This window comes from Lithobates pipiens, unplaced genomic scaffold (genome assembly GCF_037356315.1).
Source record: "Lithobates pipiens isolate NorthernLeopardFrog02 unplaced genomic scaffold, aLitPip1_a1.2 Scaffold_23, whole genome shotgun sequence".
NCBI classification, from domain to species: Eukaryota; Metazoa; Chordata; class Amphibia; order Anura; family Ranidae; genus Lithobates; species Lithobates pipiens.
In genome coordinates this window covers 54,477,222-54,496,369 of record NW_027507785.1, presented here as the reverse complement: position 1 = coordinate 54,496,369, position 19,148 = coordinate 54,477,222, and the positions used below count along the sequence as shown (strand labels likewise).

General features: G+C 44.9%; 1 protein-coding gene across 8 annotated transcripts in view; it reads right to left on the bottom strand.

Annotated features, from left to right (window-relative positions):
- The window catches only part of CCDC71 (coiled-coil domain containing 71), a 92,403-nt gene that overhangs the window by 11,093 nt on the left and 62,162 nt on the right, over window positions 1–19,148 (bottom strand). For 3 of the 8 annotated variants that reach the window (XR_013262282.1, XR_013262283.1, XM_077451637.1), the window contains exon 1: window positions 13,644–13,897. The exons of 3 other annotated variants lie outside the window; for them this stretch is intronic. Coding sequence is in view for 2 of the 5 variants with exons in the window: in XM_077451637.1 (XP_077307763.1) it covers window positions 13,644–13,882 (239 nt within the window). In the remaining 3 variants the exon portion in view is untranslated. Of the gene's footprint in view, window positions 1–8,616; window positions 9,097–13,643; window positions 13,898–19,148 lie in introns of those variants that run through there. 2 more of the 8 variants (XM_077451639.1, XM_077451642.1) reach the window with 2 other exon arrangements.

Here is a 19,148-nt window from a genome sequence, read left to right as displayed (position 1 = left end):
CAGAGAGCATAAAGCAAAGTAGACATTTAAAAAGGTTTTGCAGAAGGAATGTCAAACTCCACAGAAACATAAGGCTTAAGCCCCATACACACTATCAGATTATCTGCTGAGTTTTTCCTTCCGATTTACCAAAACCATGTAGTAGAAGGGTCTGCCTGATTGTATACACATTGGAACTCCTAAGGTTTGTCCTCATATTATATGGTTTTGGTAAATCTGAAGGAAAAAACTCAGCAGATAATCTGATAGTGTGTATGGGGCTTTAGGCCCCTTTCACACAGGCAGACCAATTGGGTCCACTTGTCAGTTTTTTTTAAGCGGACCCGATCAGACCCTCCACCGAATCACATGGCCATCGGCTGTAAAACAAAACAGGTGGTCCATTTACATCTGACCGCCAATATTGGACAGTGTGCTGCATCCGTGGGCAAAGACAAGCCAACCGCCAGCTCAGTGGGGATCAGTGACAGATTCCCCGCTGAGTAGGCGGGGGTCCACCCCATGTGAATGCAGCCTAAACTAAGTAAAATAAGTGTGAGAAGAACTGCAACTGTAGAATTAGAAAATATTAAATGTACCTAATCGTCTTATGACTAAAGGTCATTGAAGTCTTGATGCCAAGACCAAAGTTTAGCATCCTCAGTTTGCATTGGTTAATGTGAAAAAAGACCAATGGCTATTTGCTTCTACAAGCATCATTTTTACATTGTTTTTGGTGAAAAATAGCCACAAAAAGCCAACATATTTCAGCCATGACTAAGGCCTGATAGCTAAAACGCATTGGCTGTTTTTTTTTCACCAGCTACTAATAAAAGTTAATATATTTTTAGGCAATTTTTGTGGCACTCGCCTATTTCCCTTTTGCTGATTCTAGCTTTTAGCATCTTGGGAATTTCTGGATTCAAAAAAGGTGCCCATGTCCCTATGAGCAGCCATACCATTAAAGCCAGTAACCGTGAAGTAGGATGGTAAATTGGTCCTCGAGACAGAAGATCCAGACAATGTGGAAGAGACCACAACGTGTTTTCTAGGAATATTACCAGGTTGCAGAGTACCACAGCCGTCTGAGCCATGAGGTTCACTACAATGGCCTCCAACCTTTACAGTTTGCTGTTGAACCTAGACGCTAGGAGATCCACATCCAGTGTCTCCTACCTGCGACTCTGGTCCTGGAATACCTCCTCCTGCCTGCCAAATGTGGTATATAAACAGCAGACAAGGCTGGCAGATAAAGTGCAAGAAGGAACTCACTCTACTTTCCTTGCTACAGCGAGACGTCTGGTTCCTTATGATTGAAGTATGAGACACTGCTAAAGACGTGCCTGCCCGAATCCGGAAGACCCTCCAGCCAGGTGGTTCAGTGCTACAGGGTCAACCAAATCACTCTTAGCCCCTGTACACACGGTCGGAGATTTCCACAACCAAATCCGTTGGATTTTGCCCGTCGGATCTTGTCCGAAACTGTTGCATACACACGGTCGGACAAAGTTGGCGAAGAATTCGATCTTTCAGAACGTGATGACGTAATTTCGTTACGATGGGACTACATTCAGGCTAGTAGCCAATAGCTTTGATGTAGGAATTTGATCTGAGCATGCGTGGCACTTGGTCCGATCAAAATTCTCTACACATGATTGGAGTATGTCCGACCGGCCCAGTTGGTTGGGAAATATTTCCAACATGTTGGAAAATTGGGTCCGACGGAATCAGTCGGATGCAAACCACACACAGTCGGATTATCCGACGACACGGTCCGATAGGACACATTCCGACGGATTCTCCGACCATGTGTACAAGTTCCGGAATTTTGATCAGGAGACAAGAGTCTGCCAACATCTATGTCCCTTGCACTGGACTCCAGGTTGACATCCATGGCAAGGATCTTCCATAAAAACAAGAAGAAAGGCCTCCTTAACCACGAAGCCAGATTCCTGAGCCGCCAAGCCATGGACAACCTGTTCTTTAGTGCTGCTATAAACTCACATTTTCTACATTTTAGGAGTGTCAATTTAAAGACAGCAAAATCATTGAGTCCTACTGCTTATCAACGCAACCTAATACATGCAGTTGGAAGAATAATCAAGCCCTTGTTCTTTTTATGTTCAGTGGCCAAACAGAGTCCCGGTTGTCTCCAAAGACCCACAACTGTGTAGCAGCTGGTCCAAACACAGCTTATGCATCAGCCTAGCAAATGGCAGGAGGAGGTGGTGACACTTTCCAGTGTGGAGATGGCAGAACTTACAGATATATAGGCTATCCTTAGTGAATAACACTTGATGACCCATCTCATTCTATACTTTTAAAATGTTATATTTGCAGAGCATTTGGACAATTATGATGTGCGGGGAAGTAAAAGAAGGTGCTCATGGTTATATACAAATAGAGTATCCGTATACCTATGTTATAGTATATAGCAGGGATCTGCAAATAGCGAACCTCCAGCTGTTGCAGAACTACAAATCCCATGAGGCATAGCAAGACACTTAGAGCCACAAGCATGACCCCCAGAGACAGAGGCATGATGGGAGTTGTAGTTTTGCAACATCTGGAGGTCCACTAATTGCAGATCCCTGGTATATAGGAAGCAGGCACCTCTAGATCTTTACAGTGCCCCCCAATGCAAGGGGACATTCTTCCCACTGATCCCCCAATGCAAGGGGACATTCTTCCCACTGATCCCCCAATGCAAGGGGACATTCTTCCCACTGATCCCCCAATGCAAGGGGACATTCTTCCCACTGATCCCCCAATGCAAGGGGACATTCTTCCCACTGATCCCCCAGTGTAGGGAACATTCTTCCCACTGATCCCCCAGTGTAGGGAACATTCTTCCCACTGATCCCCCAGTGTAGGGAACATTCTTCCCACTGATCCCCCAGTGTAGGGAACATTCTTCCCACTGATCCCCCAGTGCAAGGGACATTCTTCCCACTGATCCCCCAGTGTAAGGGACATTCTTCCCACTGATCCCCCAATGTAAGGGACATTCTTCCCACTGATCCCCCAGTGTAAGGGACATTCTTCCCACTGATCCCCCAATGTAAGGGACATTCTTCCCACTGATCCCCCAATGTAAGGGACATTCTTCCCACTGATCCCCCAATGTAAGGACATTCTTCCACTGATCCCCCAATGTAAGGAACATTCTTCCTACTGATCCCCCAATGTAAGGAACATTCTTCCCACTGATCACCAAAGTAAGGAACATTCTTCTCACTGCCAATGTAAGGAACATTCTTCCCACTGATCACCAATGGTAAGGAACATTATACTCATGACATGCATCCCCACTATGTTCCCTGATCACCAATGGGTCAATGTAAGGAACATTCTTCCCACTGATCACCAATGTAAGGAACATTCTTCCCACTGATCACCAATGTAAGGAACATTCTTCCCACTGATCACCAATGTAAGGAACATTCTTCTCACTGATCACCAATGTAAGGATCATTCTTCCCACTGATCACCAATGTAAGGGACATTCTTCCCACTGATCACCAATGTAAGGAACATTCTTCTCACTGATCACCAATGTAAGGAGCATTCTTCCCACTGATCACCAATGTAAGGAACATTCTTCCCACTGATCACCAATGTAAGGAACATTCTTCCCACTGATCACCAATGTAAGGAACATTCTTCCCACTGATCACCAATGTAAGGAACATTCTTCCCACTGATCACCAATGTAAGGGACATTCTTCTCACTGATCACCAATGTAAGGGACATTCTTCCCACTGACCCCCAATGTAAGGGACATTCTTCCCACTGACCCCCAACGTAAGGGACATTCTTCCCACTGACCCCCAATGTAAGGAACACTCTTCCTACTGACCAATGTAAGGAGCATTATTGCCATTGACAACTGACCTAAGGACAACCAAACTAATGCACCCTGAGCTGCAGATTTAGTAATTTTAGTCAGGTTCCCCCAAGACCTGAAAGTTATTTTAGGGTTTTCTCCACGTTAAAAAGACTGGGGAAGGGCCTAGAAGATCCGCAGCCACCTACTGTCCATTTAGCTATATAATAGCATATATAAGAACCTCTTCTCCAATAAAGAACTCATAATGATAAACTCCAGTATATAAAGTCTACCAACCTATATTATGGACTTCCGTTTACAGTCACCTCCAAGAGCTTTCTCACACCACAACACATGCGTTGTTCTGCACTGGTGATGTACACTGCGCTGTGTTTTCCCATATGCTACATTGTGGATTGTTGGGGTTGATTTACTAAAGGCAAATACACTGCTCAAACTGAAAGCGAAGCTGCAATCTGCAGGAGAATTTATCCTAGAGCTTAGTCAATGTGATAAAGTTTCTCTATGCACAGAATACCCAATCGCGTTCAAGGGAAATAAAAAAATAAAATAAAAAAAAACAGCATTTTTGCTTGCGCATGATTGGATGATGGAAGTCACCACATTGATTAAGCTCTGGGGAAAATTCCCGTGGAGAGTAGACAGTCTGTTTGTCTTTAGTAAATCTACCCCAGTGTTTTTTACTTTTCAACTGAATGTGCACTGCAGGAAAATTCCAATCAAGTTCCTCCGCCCCAAACTTGCTAATACGTGTCTTTATGGACCTTGCTTTGTGCACTGGTGCGCAGTCATGTTGGAACAGGAAGGGGCCGTCCCCAAACTGTTCCCACAAAGTTGGGAGCATGAAATTGTCCAAAATGTCTTGGTATGCTGACGCCTTACGAGTTCCCTTCACTGGAACTAACGGGCCAAGCCCAACCCCTGAAACCCCCCCCCCCCCCACCATAATCCCCCCTCCAAATGATTAGGACCAGTGCACAAAGCAAGGTCCATAAAGATATGGATGAGCGAGTTTGGGGTGGAGGAACTTGACTGGCCTGCACAGAGTCCTGACCCCAAAAGAACACCTTTGGGATGAATTAGAGTGGAGACTGTGAGCCAGGCCTTCTCGCCCAACATCAGTGCCTGACATTACAAATGTGCTTCTGGAAGAATGGTCAAACATTCCCATAGACACACTCCTAAACCTTGTGGATGGAATAACAAGAAGAGTTGAAGCTGTTATAGGTGTGTGTGTGTGTGTGTGTGTAATAATAAATACACCCAGGAGGATATATGGTGTATTTTAACCACTTGCTTACTGGGCACTTAAACCCCCCTCAGTCCCAGACCAATTTTCAGCTTTCAGCGCTGATGCACTTTGAGTGACAATTACGCGGTCATACAACACTGTACCCAAATGAAATTTCTATCATTTTTTTTTCCACAAATAGAGCTTTCTTTTGGTGGTATTTAGTTACAGCTCAGAGTTTTATTTTTTGCTAAACAAACAAAAAAAGATGCAAAAAAAAAAAAAATCATGTTTTAATAGTTTGTTATAAAATTTTGCAAACGGGTCATTTTTCTCCTTCATTGAAGTGCGCTGATTAGGCGGCACTGATAGGCTGCATTGGTGGGCACTGATGGGCACTGATGGGCTGCACTGGTGGGCACTGGTGGGCACTGATGGGCTGCACTGGTGGGCACTGATGGGCATAGTTAAGGCGGCACTAATAGGCACAGATAAGGCAGCACCGATGGGCACAGATAAGGCGGCACTGATGGGCAAAGATGGGCACAGATAAGATGGCACGGGTGGGCACTGATAGGTACCACAGATAGATGGGACTGATGGGCACTGATAGGTGGCTCTGATAGGTGGCACTGCTGGGCACTGATGGGCGGCACTGCTGGGCACTGATGGGCGGCAGATTGGGTGGCACTGTGGGCACTATGGGCACTGACGGGGGCACTGACTTTTGCTTTTTATTTTACTTCAGGATGGCACTGCGGGAGGCAGGTGGGCACTGGCAGGTGGCAGGTGGTCCCTTGTATTGATGGGCGTGATCGGGACTGATGTCCCGATCACGGCCGCCGGTGATCGGCTTTTTTTTTTTTCTCCTCGCGCTATCAGCGCGAGGAGGAATAATAGCCGATTACCGGCTCCGTTTTATCACATGATCAGCTGTCATTGGCTGACAGCTGATCACGTGATAAGGGGTCGGGATCGACCCCTTGCACGGATCGGTGATCAGGCGAGTCTCATGGGCTCGCCGATCAGGGGGCGCGCAGGCCGCTCGTAACCGGGACGATGTCAATAGACGTAGTCCCGGAAATGTAGGTCCGCGCTAATGCCGTCATTTGGCAATAGCGCGGTACCGAAGTGGTTAAATGGGAGTCAGACACGAAGCTACATGAAGGGTAGATATAAATCTTTTATATTAATGTAGTACTAAAGGCTGAGACTTTTTTTTTCATGGATATAAACATTTTAAATAGAACGCACAATACTAGTAAACTTTGAGAGCTATAATTGAATTTATAATTAAATATAATTGTCATTTCTCATATTATCTGGTCACAGAAAGTTTGTTACCTTTAAGGCCTCATGCACACGAGACGCAGGTGAAAACTCTGCTCAAAAAAAGCTGAAACGCGCGTTTTGCCGTGTTTGCATGCCGCGTTTGCGTTTATAAAGATAACATCATCTAGACCCTCCCCAAGCTCTCAAAGCTTCTTTTTTTTAACAATTTCTGCTATTTTGATCAGAGTGAGCAGCAGCAGCATAGAGAGCAGTTGTACACTTGCATTTGCCTCTCTTTCTGTGGTATATCTTTTGAAATGGATCCCATATTGAATATTTGTCAGGAAATGCTCCTGATGTTGCTCTTGATGAGACGGCAACGTCATCGCAAATTTCGCGAGAGGTCCAGAGTCAGAGCTCATCGATATTGGACCCATCCGTTGATGGGACAGCGAATGTCCGTTGGATATTTCACAAACATGTATGTGCAGCTGCGTACTTACCCTGCGTACCTACCCTGCGTACCTACCCCGACAAGTTTTTTCATTTTAGCCGGATGTCCATTGTCACATTTGATCTGCTCTTAGAAAAAGTACGACCTGGTCTGACATTCATGGGACACCAATATGAGAAACAGTGTGTCACCAGAGGAACGTCTGTTGGTAACGATCAGGTATGTGTATATAGTTATAAAATATATTTATCTATAGATGTACAGATGAATTTTTTTCTCTGTCCTTTATTTAAAAAAAAAAATAATGTCTATTTATAGCAAATTATCCAATTTTTTTTTAAATATCTAAAATTTTCTTGTGGCAATTTTTAACATGTTTTCATTATTTCTAATATAAAACAATAGTAAATAGTTAATTATTTATTTTTTAATCTTAATATATGTTTTTATTCATTTTTTCTAGTTTCAAATTGTTTTATTTAAAAGCAAATCTATGTTAATTAGATTTTTTATAATTGTTTTAAATTTATTTTTTTAATATATTTTTATCGTGAAATATGTACTGATTAATATATTTTAATTCTTTGCTGCTGTATATGGTAGTATAATATTTTTTAATGCCTTATTAAAATATCCAGAATCCTAACCCTAACCATTCATCTTAACCCTAACCCTATCCCTTACACCAACCCTAACCAACCCTATCCCTTACACCAACCCTAACCAACCCTATTCCTTACACCAACCCTAACCAACCCTATCCCTTACACCAACCCTATCCCTTACACCAACCCTAACCAACCCTATCCCTTACACCAACCCTAACCAACCCTATCCCTTACACCAACCCTAAACAACCCTATCCCTTACACCAACCCTATCCCTTACACCAACCCTAACCAACCCTATCCCTTACACCAACCCTAACCAACCCTATCCCTTACACCAACCCTAAACAACCCTAAACCACCCTAAACAACCCTAAACAACCCTAAACAACCCTAAACAACCCTAAACAACCCTAAACAACCCTAACCACTTACCATAACACCCAACCCTAATGACCAAATTACATTGCCGCAGATGGTCACAGTTGACTTTGAGGCCATGCATCTCTGATGCAGAAAAGTGCATGACATTTTGCGACCCGAATTTGGATATGTTGTAGTGCTAGATCCACAATGTCTGTATACCGAATTTGGGGTTCCTGGCAATAATTGGCCCCAAGATATGGACCCCCACAGTCGGGTCGCAAAATGTCATTCTCTGATGCAGAAAAGTGCATGACATTTTGCGACCCGACTTTGGGGCCCCCCTATCTCGGGGTCACTTGGTGATAGGAACCCCAAATTTGGATATGTTGTGCTAGAGTCACAGTGTTTGGGGTTCCTGGCATTAAGTGGTCCCAAGATATGGGCCCCCAAAGTCGGGTCACAAAATTCATTCTCAGATCATATTTCTGAGTTTTCAGGTCCAAAAAATTGGGTTCCTTTAAAAACGCATATAAACGCAAACGCAGCTAAACGCAGGTGCCGCGTTTAGCGTCTGAAACTTGGAAATTTTTTGCGTCTGAACCCAATTTTTTGCTTCTGGAAAAACGAAGTTAAACGCAACTGCATAAAAACGGCAAAAAACAAGACTGTGTGCATGGACACATAGGATAACATTGAATGAGTTCAGGGGCAGTTGAAAAAAGTGTCCAACTGCATCTGAACACGCGTTTAACTGCGTCTCGTGTGCATGAGGCCTAAATCAATTCCTTCTCATGCCATTGCCCTTTAAATATAATTGTCATTTCTCATATTATCTGATCACAGAAAGTTTGTTACCTTTAAATCAATTCCTTCTCATGCCCTTGACTACATGTCCCATGAGGCATTGCTCCCAACACATTCATGAGATCGGAGGTACTTACTGACCTACATGTATAATGTACTGAGCTCTGTGTGTGCTGCACTGTATTCAGTATATGTACACATACTAGATTCTGTATGCAGGCCGACTAATCCATTATGAAAATAGTGACAACTATTTATTATCACTTCTGCTGATTAGCTGTTTCAGCCCAAAGGGTCGGTTCACACAGGGGCGACCCGTCAGGCGACTTAGCCGCCTGAAAAGTCGCGTCCCGCTCTATGCAATGGAAACGTTCTAATCGGAGCGACTCAAGTCGCTTCAACTTAGAAAAAGGTTCCTGTACGACTTTTGGGGCGACTTGCATTGACTTCTATACAGAAGTCATTTCACAAGCCGCCGCTGAAGTCGGATCCCGGTCGCCTGAGGCAGTCGCGCTGCAAGTCGTGCTGTCTCAGTGTGAACAGGCTCTAAGAAAATATACACACTCATATTATAATATATATATATATATATATATATATACACACACACACACACACACTGCTCCCAAAAATTTCTCTATACACCTATTCAGAGCGCACAACATAACCCTGTCTGTATACTGCCTATATACTAGGTTAAAGTTTACAGTCCCCTTTATGTCTATAGAACATATATATATATATATATATATATATATATATATATATATATATATATATATATATATATATATATATATATATATATATATATATATATATATATATATATATATATATATACATACATATATACATATATACATATATATTTTTTTTTTTTTATTCCATAAACTTCTATAATTCTGTGTGGATGGATAGAGAATGTCCATATACTTCTAGAATTGTGTAAATATATCTAATTACATGGATAATCTTGTTGAAAAAAAAAAAAGAAAAAAAAAAAAGAAGAAGAGGACACAAGTCCATCTAGTTCAAATCAATAAAACTTTATATGTCCATAAAGTTCTATAATTGTGTATATATTGAACACACACACATCTGATATATATATATATTTACTCCCTGTTTCCCCGAAAATAAGACCTAGCGTGATTGTCGATGGCTGCAATATAAGCCCTAACTTGTTTCCCTGAAAATAAGACCTACAAGGTTATTTGTGGGGTAGGGCTTATATTGCAGCCATCACCGACAATCACACTATTTTTGGGGAAACAGGGTATAATATATATATATATATATATATATATATATATATATATATATATATATATTTTAGGGGTGCAACGGATCAAAAAACTCACGGATCGGATCGTTTCTCAGATCAGAGTCACGGATCGGATCATTTTTCGAATCAGCAAATAATAATCGAATTTGCAAAAACCTGTGAAAATAGTCCCCACTGTAATATCCACGTCATCTCCCCCAATGTAATATTGGCTGAGCATGGATGGGTATGGCTGGGTATTACCGAGTATTGCTGGGCATGGCAGAGTATTGACATGGTAATGCAGAGTGGTTGGCAGGGTATGGAGGGATGGCTGTGACTGCACTTGTCACAGAGCAGCGCTGTGGGCCCTACAGATGCAGCCCACAACGCTGCTGCCATCCGATTTCTCCCCTTCACTGTACAGAGAGGGGAGAGAGGAGTCATTTGACGTAGCGATCACATTGTAAATGCCGACGGGTGCACCAAGATGGCCGCCGTTCCCTAACTCGGCCGAAGTTGCGGCCTTTCCTTAGGCCGAGAAATGCGGTGTGTGCCGATCCGTTGCACCCCAAATATATATTATATATATATATATATGTATATATATATATATATATATATATATATGAGAGAGAGAGAGAGACTACACTCCCCTCTATAATATTTCTATAGATCTATAATCCTATAGCTATGGAGAACCCAATATATTCAAGTATATCTATAATCTCCTTATACTGAAAAATACAACATGTTTCTAACTAGAATAAAGTCTACAGATTCTCTATAATGTCTATAGTATCAGAAGGATAGAATGTGTGTGTATAATATATTATAAAGCCTGTTTATGAAAGTGTAATATTCTGCCTCTATGGATCCTACAGACTTATATAGGTGTATGTAAAATCTCCCCACAAAGGACACAATGAATGTGTATACATTAATTCTCCCCTATATAACAACATTTCTATAAATTTCCAATATAAATGTTTATAGATCTATAATTCTAATATATATATATATATCCCTGTAGAGAAGACACAACATACATACAATATATATATATATATATATATATATATATATATATATAATGTCATAGAAGTACTTTATCTCACATCTATAAGTTCATCTATAGCCCTTTACACAATGATACAATTAATGTGTATAGAGATAGATTCTAAATATATTATATTAGGGCTGAAACAACTAATCGATTATGAAATGAATTGGCCAGTAACAAAATGGGGTTAAAGTTAATGAGTCTGATGATATTTACCAGATTGACACGTTAACAGTATATCTCTCCTCTAATAGTATATGCAGTATATATCTCCTCTAATATATACAGTATATCTCTTCTGTTATTCTCAGAGTGGATTCGATATTTTGCTCCCTAACCATACAACTGGTTATTTATATTTACCACTGCATAGAGAGATATTTAAGAATAATGGGTCTTTTTTTTTAAACTTTACATATAAGACCCCTTTCACATCACACCGCCAGATTTGCGGCGCATTTCGGCCACTAGCGGGGTGCTTTTACCCCCTGCTAGCAGCCAAGGGTTAAAACCGCTGGCAACACACCGCAATGGCGGCGTTTTGCCGGCGGTATTACAGCGCTGCCCCATTGATTTCAATGGGGAGCAGCGGTGGAGGAGCAGTAAACACACCGCTCCAAAGAAGCTGCTGGCAGGACTTTTTCCTGACGTCCTGCCAGCGCACCGCTGTAGTGTGAAAACCCCTCGGGGCTTTCACACTACACACAATGGTGCAGCTTCTTTAGGGCGCATGCAGGCGCTATTTCTAACGCTATAGCGCCTGCAAAACGCCCTGGTGTGAAAGGGGTGTTAACTAAATTATACACCACACTTTTTAAGGTTATTAACCAATTAATCGAAACAATAAATGGCCAACTAATTGATTATGAAAATAATCTTTAGTTGCAGCCCTACTTTATAGAGAGAGATATCTAAGAAAGTGCTCACTATATATATTTCTATAGATGTGTAAATATAAAAAGGTTTATAGATCTATAATCGCCTGTCTCTATAGAGCCCATACATGTGTATAACATCCACATCCCTGTAGAGATGAATATATATTAGAGACTCTCCCCTATATATTTCTATAGATCTTTAATATACATGTTTATGATTGTGTATATATATATATATATATATATATATATATATATATATATATATATATATATATATATACACATACACACATAATATTTCTCAAATTTTTTGTTTTGTTTTCGGTCTGTATAGAGCCCATATATATCTATAATGTCCACATCCCTATAGAGAAGACACAATATATATAGTAAGCCATAGAAGAACTCTATATCCCTATAAAAAGGATACAATGACTGTATATATGTCCCCTATATAATAACATTTCTATAGATCTCTAGAGCTCTAATAGAAATGTTAATGAATGTAATCTCCTGTCTGTATGGATCCCATAGACTTCTATAGATAGGATCTCCCCATAGAGGAGGATACAATGTATACATTATATGATGGATCCCCCATAGATCTCTATAGAGGAGAAGGATACAATGTATACATATGATGGAATGATCTCCTGTCTCTATAGAGGAGGATAAAATGTAAACATTCTATAATGGAATATTCCCCTGTCCTTATAGATCTCCCCATAGAGGAGGATACAATGTATACATTATATGATGGATCCCCCCCATAGACCTCTATAGGAGGATACACTATACATTATATGATGGAACATTCTCCTGTCTCTATAGAGGAGAAGGATACAATGTATACATATGATGGAATGATCTCCTGTCTCTATAGAGGAGGATACAAGGTAAACATTCTATAATGGAATATTCCCGTCTCTATAGATCTCCCCATAGGAGGAGGATACAATGTATACATTCTATGGTGGATCCCCCATAGACCTCTATAGAGGAGAAGGATACAATGTATAAATTATATGATAGATCCCCCCCAAAGACCTCTATAGAGGAGGATACATTGTATACATTCAATGATGGACCCCCTATAGAGGAGAAGGATACAATGTATACATTATATGATGGACCCCCTATAGACCTCTACAGGAGGAGGATACAATGTATACATTCTATGGTGGATCTCCCATAGACCACTATAGAGGAGGATACAATGTATACATTCTATGATGGACCCCCTATAGAGAAGGATACAATGTATACATTATATGATAGAATATAATCCTGTCTCTATAGAGGATACACTGTATACATTATATGATGGACCCCCTATAGAGGAGAAGGATACAATGTATAGATTATATGATGGATCCCCCCTATAGAGGAGAAGGATACAATGTATACATTCTATGGTGGATCCCCCCTATAGACCTCTATAGAAGAGGATACACTGTATACATTATATGATGGATCCCCCCTATAGAGGGGAAGGATACAATGTATAATTATATGATGGATCCCCCCTATAGACCTCTATAGAAGAGGATACACTGTATACATTATATGATGGATCCCCTCTATAGAGGAGAAGGATACAATGTATACATTCTATGATGGAATGATGGTTACAATGTATGTGTATAGGGGGATGTCTCCTCTCCGGTATATGGGGGTGATATGAGATCCGGTCCATTGATGTGTATGGGGTGTCCGGTCCCCGCCCCCTCCTCCCCGGTCTCCCCGCCGCCCCGGACTCGTCCACAGAGCGGACAGGCGGTGGGCGGGGCCCGGCGGAGAAGGAGGAGTACCTCACCCGGCCGCCCTCCTCCTCCTCCGCCGCTCCCCTCCCCCGGTCCTCCTCTACCTTGTTCGGTTATCTCCGCTCTCTGCCGGTGACCCGCCCTCACCGCTCTCCCCCGGGCTCTGCCTCCGCCGCTCTACAGGCAGGGGAAAAAAAATGGCCGCCCCGCTGAGCACCGGAAATGCCGATCGTCTTCCGCACGAGCTCCAGGCTGCCCCCCATCGACCATGGCGGGTGAGGGGAGACGTGTGCGGGGCCGACCAGCGCCACCTGCCGGAGGAATCCGCAGGCCCCTCCCCCATACACGCACAGCGCTGGAGTGTGATGAGGGGGAGGGGCGGTCTGTCTGGCTGCTATAGAAACCGGAAACCTGACCCCTCCCCTCCATGGAGGACAATACCATAGAGTGTGTAAGGGGGGGCAAGATGGAGGAGCAGGATGTCAGGACACAACATTGAGGGGACAATGGTGGGGGGCATGACATGGGGTACAAAATATTGGGGGGTGAAGGAGGAGGTATATTATATAGGAGGGGGCATAATAATGGAGTACAGAATATGAGGGGGGCATTACTGCAGGGTGCATGAACATGGGGAGAAAGACATGGGGGTACATAATGAGGGGGCAAGACATGGGGGTACACAATGAGGGGGGCAAGACATGGGGGTACACAATGAGGGGGGCAAGACATGGGGGTACACAATGAGAGGGGCATGACATGGGGGTACACAATGAGGGGGGCAAGACATGGGGTACACAATGAGAGGGGCATGACATGAGGGTACACAATGAGGGGGGCAAGACATGGGGGTTTACAATGAAGGGGAAAGACATGGGGGTACACAATGAGAGGGGCATGACATGGGGGTACACAATAAGGGGGGGCAAGACATGGGGGTACACAATGAGAGGGGCATGACATGAGGGTACACAATGAGGGGGGCAAGACATGGGGGTTTACAATGAAGGGGAAAGACATGGGGGTACACAATGAGAGGGGCATGACATGGGGGTACACAATGAGGGGGGCAAGACATGGGGTACACAATGAGAGGGGCATGACATGAGGAGGGCATGACATGGGGGTACACAATGGGGGGAAAGACATGGGGGTACACAATGAGAGGGGCATGACATGAGGGTACACAATGAGGGGGGCAAGACATGGGGGTTTACAATGAAGGGGAAAGACATGGGGGTACACAATGAGAGGGGCATGACATGGGGGTACACAATGAGGGGGGGCAAGACATGGGGGTACACAATGAGAGGGGCATGACATGGGGGTACACAAAGAGGGGGGCAAGACATGGGAGTACACAATGAGAGGGGCATGACATGGGGGTACACAAGGAGGGGGCAAGACATGGGGGTACACAATGAGAGGGGCATGACATGGGGGTACACAATGAGGGGGGCATGACATGGGGGTACACAATGAGGGGGGCAAGACATGGGGGTACACAATGAGGGGGGCAAGACATGGGGTACATAATTGGGGCAAGACATGGGGGTACATTATGGGGGCATGACATGAGGGTATATAATGAGGGGGGCATTACATGGGGGTACACAATGAGAGGGGCAGGACATGGGGTACACAATAGGGGGGGCAAGACATGGGGGTACATTATGGGGGGCATGACATGAGGGTATATAATGAGGGGGGCATTACATGGGGGTACACAATGAGGGGGCATGACATGGGGGTACACAATGAGGGGGGCATGACATGGGGGTGTATAATGGGTGGGGCGCATTACAATGAAGTACATAATATGAGGGGGGCATTTTAGCAGGGTGTATGTACATGGAGGGGCAATAACATGGTGGAACAGAATTGGGGGGCATGACATGGCAATACATTATATGAGGGTGCATGACAAGAAGGGTACATAACATGGGGGTACAGAATATGAGGGATGCATTACAACAGGGTGCAGAACATAAATGGAGGCATAATATGGGGGGTACAGAATGTGAAGGGTGACTGACATGGGAGTTACATAATATGAGGGGGAGATGATATGAGGGTACAGAATGAGGGATGGGGGGCAGGATATGAGGGGTGCATACCACGGGGGTACAGAATATAAGGGTGGCAGGATATGAGGTGGTCATAACATGAGGGGGAGATGATGTGAGAGGCAGGATATGAGGGAAGCTTGACATAGGGGGTATAAAATATAAGCTGGGCATAATGTGGGGGGTACACAATATGAGGGGTGCAGAACGAGGGGGTACATGACATGGGGGGCAGGATATGAGGGTAGCAAATAACTTAGGAGCACACAATATGAGGGGGGGCGTGACATGGGGGGATATAAGTAGGGACATGGCATGAGGGGAGACATGATATGAAGGGCAAAATATGAGTGGGGCACGTAACATGGGAGTAAAGAATATGGGGGGCATGACATGGGGGTACTTAATGTGAGGGGGGCATGATATGGCAGAGAACATAATATGAGCAGTGCATGACATGAGTGGTACATAACATTGGGGTACAGAATATGGAGGATACAGAATGAGCATGGAGGGTACGAAATATGAGGGGTGCATGACATAGGGGGTACAGAATATGAGGGGGCATGAACTAAGGGGTGCAGAATATGAGGGGGCATGGACTAGGGGGTACAGAATATGAGGGGGGCATTACAACAGGGTGCAGAGCATGAGGGAGGCATAACATGAGGGGTACAGAATGTGACGGGTGCATTACATAGGGGGTACGTAATATGAGTGGGGCACAAAAAATGAAGGGTGCATAACATGGGGATACAGAATATGAGGAAGGGGGCATAACATGGGGGGTACAGGGTATGAAGAGTAATATTATGGGGTACAGAGTATAATGGTCATATAAAATGCAGAAAACAGAGAATGAGGGGTATAGAATAAAAGGGGCGTACATAAAATGAGGGGCTGAGGGTATGATAGCTACATTGAGGGAGCAGGGAATGAAGGGCATAAAGCATAGAGGGGGTGTTATAACATGGGGGAGTCACAGAGTATGAGGGACATATAATATAAGAGGGCACAGTGTATGAGGGATACTCAGCATGGAGGGGATGCAAAATATGAGGGGCACATAGCATAGGGGGGCCACAGAATATGAAGGGTATATAACATGAGGGGGTAGCAGAGTATGAGGGGTACATAACATGAAGGGTAGAAAAGTATGAGGGACACATAACATGGGGGGTAGCATAGTATGAGGGATACATACAATGGGGGGGGTAGCAGAGTATGAGGGGCACATAACATGGGGGGTAGCAGAGTATGAGGGGCACATAACATGGGGGGGTAGCAGAGTATGAGGGGCACATAACATGGGGGGGAGGTAGCAGAGTATGAGGGGCACATAACATGGGGGGGTAGCAGAGTATGAGGGGCACATAACATGGGGGAGTAGCAGAGTATGAGGGGCACATAACATGGGGGGTAGCAGAGTATGAGGGGCACATAACATGGGGGGTAGCAGAGTATGAGGGGCACATAACATGGGGGGGGGTAACAGAGTATGAGGGGCACATAACATGGGGGGGTAGCAGAGTATGAAGGGCACATAACATGGGGGGGTAGCAGAGTATGAGGGGCACATAACATGGGGGGGGGGGGGGTAGCAGAGTATGATGGGGACATAACATGGGGGGGTAGCAGAGTATGAGGGGCACATAACATTGGGGAGGGGTAGCTGAGTATGAGGGGCACATAACATGGGGGGTAGCAGAGTATGGGGGGCACATAACATGGGGGGGGTAGAAGAGTATGAGGAGCACATAACATGGGGGGGTAGAAGAGTATGAGGGGCGCATAACATGGGGGGGTAGCAGAGTATGAGGGGCACATAACATGGGGGGGTAGCAGAGTATGATGGGGACATAACATGGGGGTAGCAGAGTATGATGGGGACATAACATGGGGGGTAGCAGAGTATGAGGGGCACATAACATGGGGGGTAGCGGAGTATGAGGGGCACATAACATGGGGGGGTAGCAGAGTGTGAGGGGCACATAACAGGGGGGGTAGCAGAGTATGAGGGGCACATAACAGGGGGGGGTAGCAGAGTATGAGGGGTGCATAACATTGGGGGGGTAGCAGAGTATGAGGGGGCACATAACATTGGGGGGGGTAGCAGAGTATGAGGGGCACACAACATTGGGGGGGTAGCAGAGTATGAGGGGCACATAACATTGGGGGGGGGTAGCAGAGTATGAGGGGCACATAATATGAGGGGGGTAGCAGAGTATGATGGGGACATAACATTGGGGAGGGGGGTAGCAGAGTATGATGGGGACATAACATTGGGGGGGGTAGCAGAGTATGAGGGGCACATAACATTGGGGGGGGGGGTAGCAGAGTATGATGGGGACATAACATGGGGGGTAGCAGAGTATGAGGGGCACATAACACGGGGGGGGTAGCCTAGTATGAGGGGCACATAATATGGGGGGGTAGCAGAGTATGAGGGGCACATAACATGGGGGGTATCAAAGTATGAGGGGCACATAACATTGGGGGGGGTAGCAGAGTATGAGGGGCACATAACATGGGGGAGTAGCAGAGTATGAGGGGCACATAACATGGGGGAGTAGCAGAGTATGAGGGGTGGCACAGATGAGGAGGCACTGATAGGCAACAATAGGCCTTACTGAAGGGCACTGATAGGCTGCACACTGATAGGTGGCACTGATAGGCAGCACTGATGGGCACTAATAGGCCGTACTGAAGGGCACTGATAGGCTGCACACTGATAGGTAGCACCGATGAGGAGGCACTGATAGGCAGCACTGATGGGCACTAATAGGCCGTACTGAAGGGCACTGATAGGCTGCACACTGATAGGTAGCACCGATGAGGAGGCACTGATAGGCAGCACTGATGGGCACTAATAGGCCGTACTGAAGGGCACTGATAGGCTGCACACTGATAGGTGGCACAGATGAGGAGGCACTGATAGGCAACAATAGGCCTTACTGAAGGGCACTGATAGGCTGCACACTGATAGGCGGCACTGATAGCCAGCACTGATGGGCACTAATAGGCCGTACTGAAGGGCACTGATAGGCTGCACACTGATAGGTGGCACCGATAAGGAGGCACTGATAGGCAGCACTGATAGGCAACAATAGGCCTCATTGAAGGGCACTGATAGGTAGCACCGATGAGGAGGCACTGATAGGCAGCACTGATGGGCACTAATAGGCCGTACTGAAGGGCACTGATAGGCTGCACACTGATAGGTGGCACTGACAGGCTGCACACTGATAGGTGGCACAGATGAGGAGGCACTGATAGGCAACAATAGGCCTTACTGAAGGGCACTGATAGGCTGCACACTGATGGGTGGCACCGATGAGGAGGCACTGATAGGCAGCACTGATGGGCACTAATAGGCCTTACTGAAGGGCACTGATAGGCTGCACACTGATAGGTGGCACCGATGAGGCAGCACTGATGGGCACTAATAGGCCTTACTGAAGGGCACTGATAGGCTGCACTGATAGGTGGCACCGATGAGGAGGCACTGATAGGCGGCACTAATAGGCCATACTGAAGGGCACT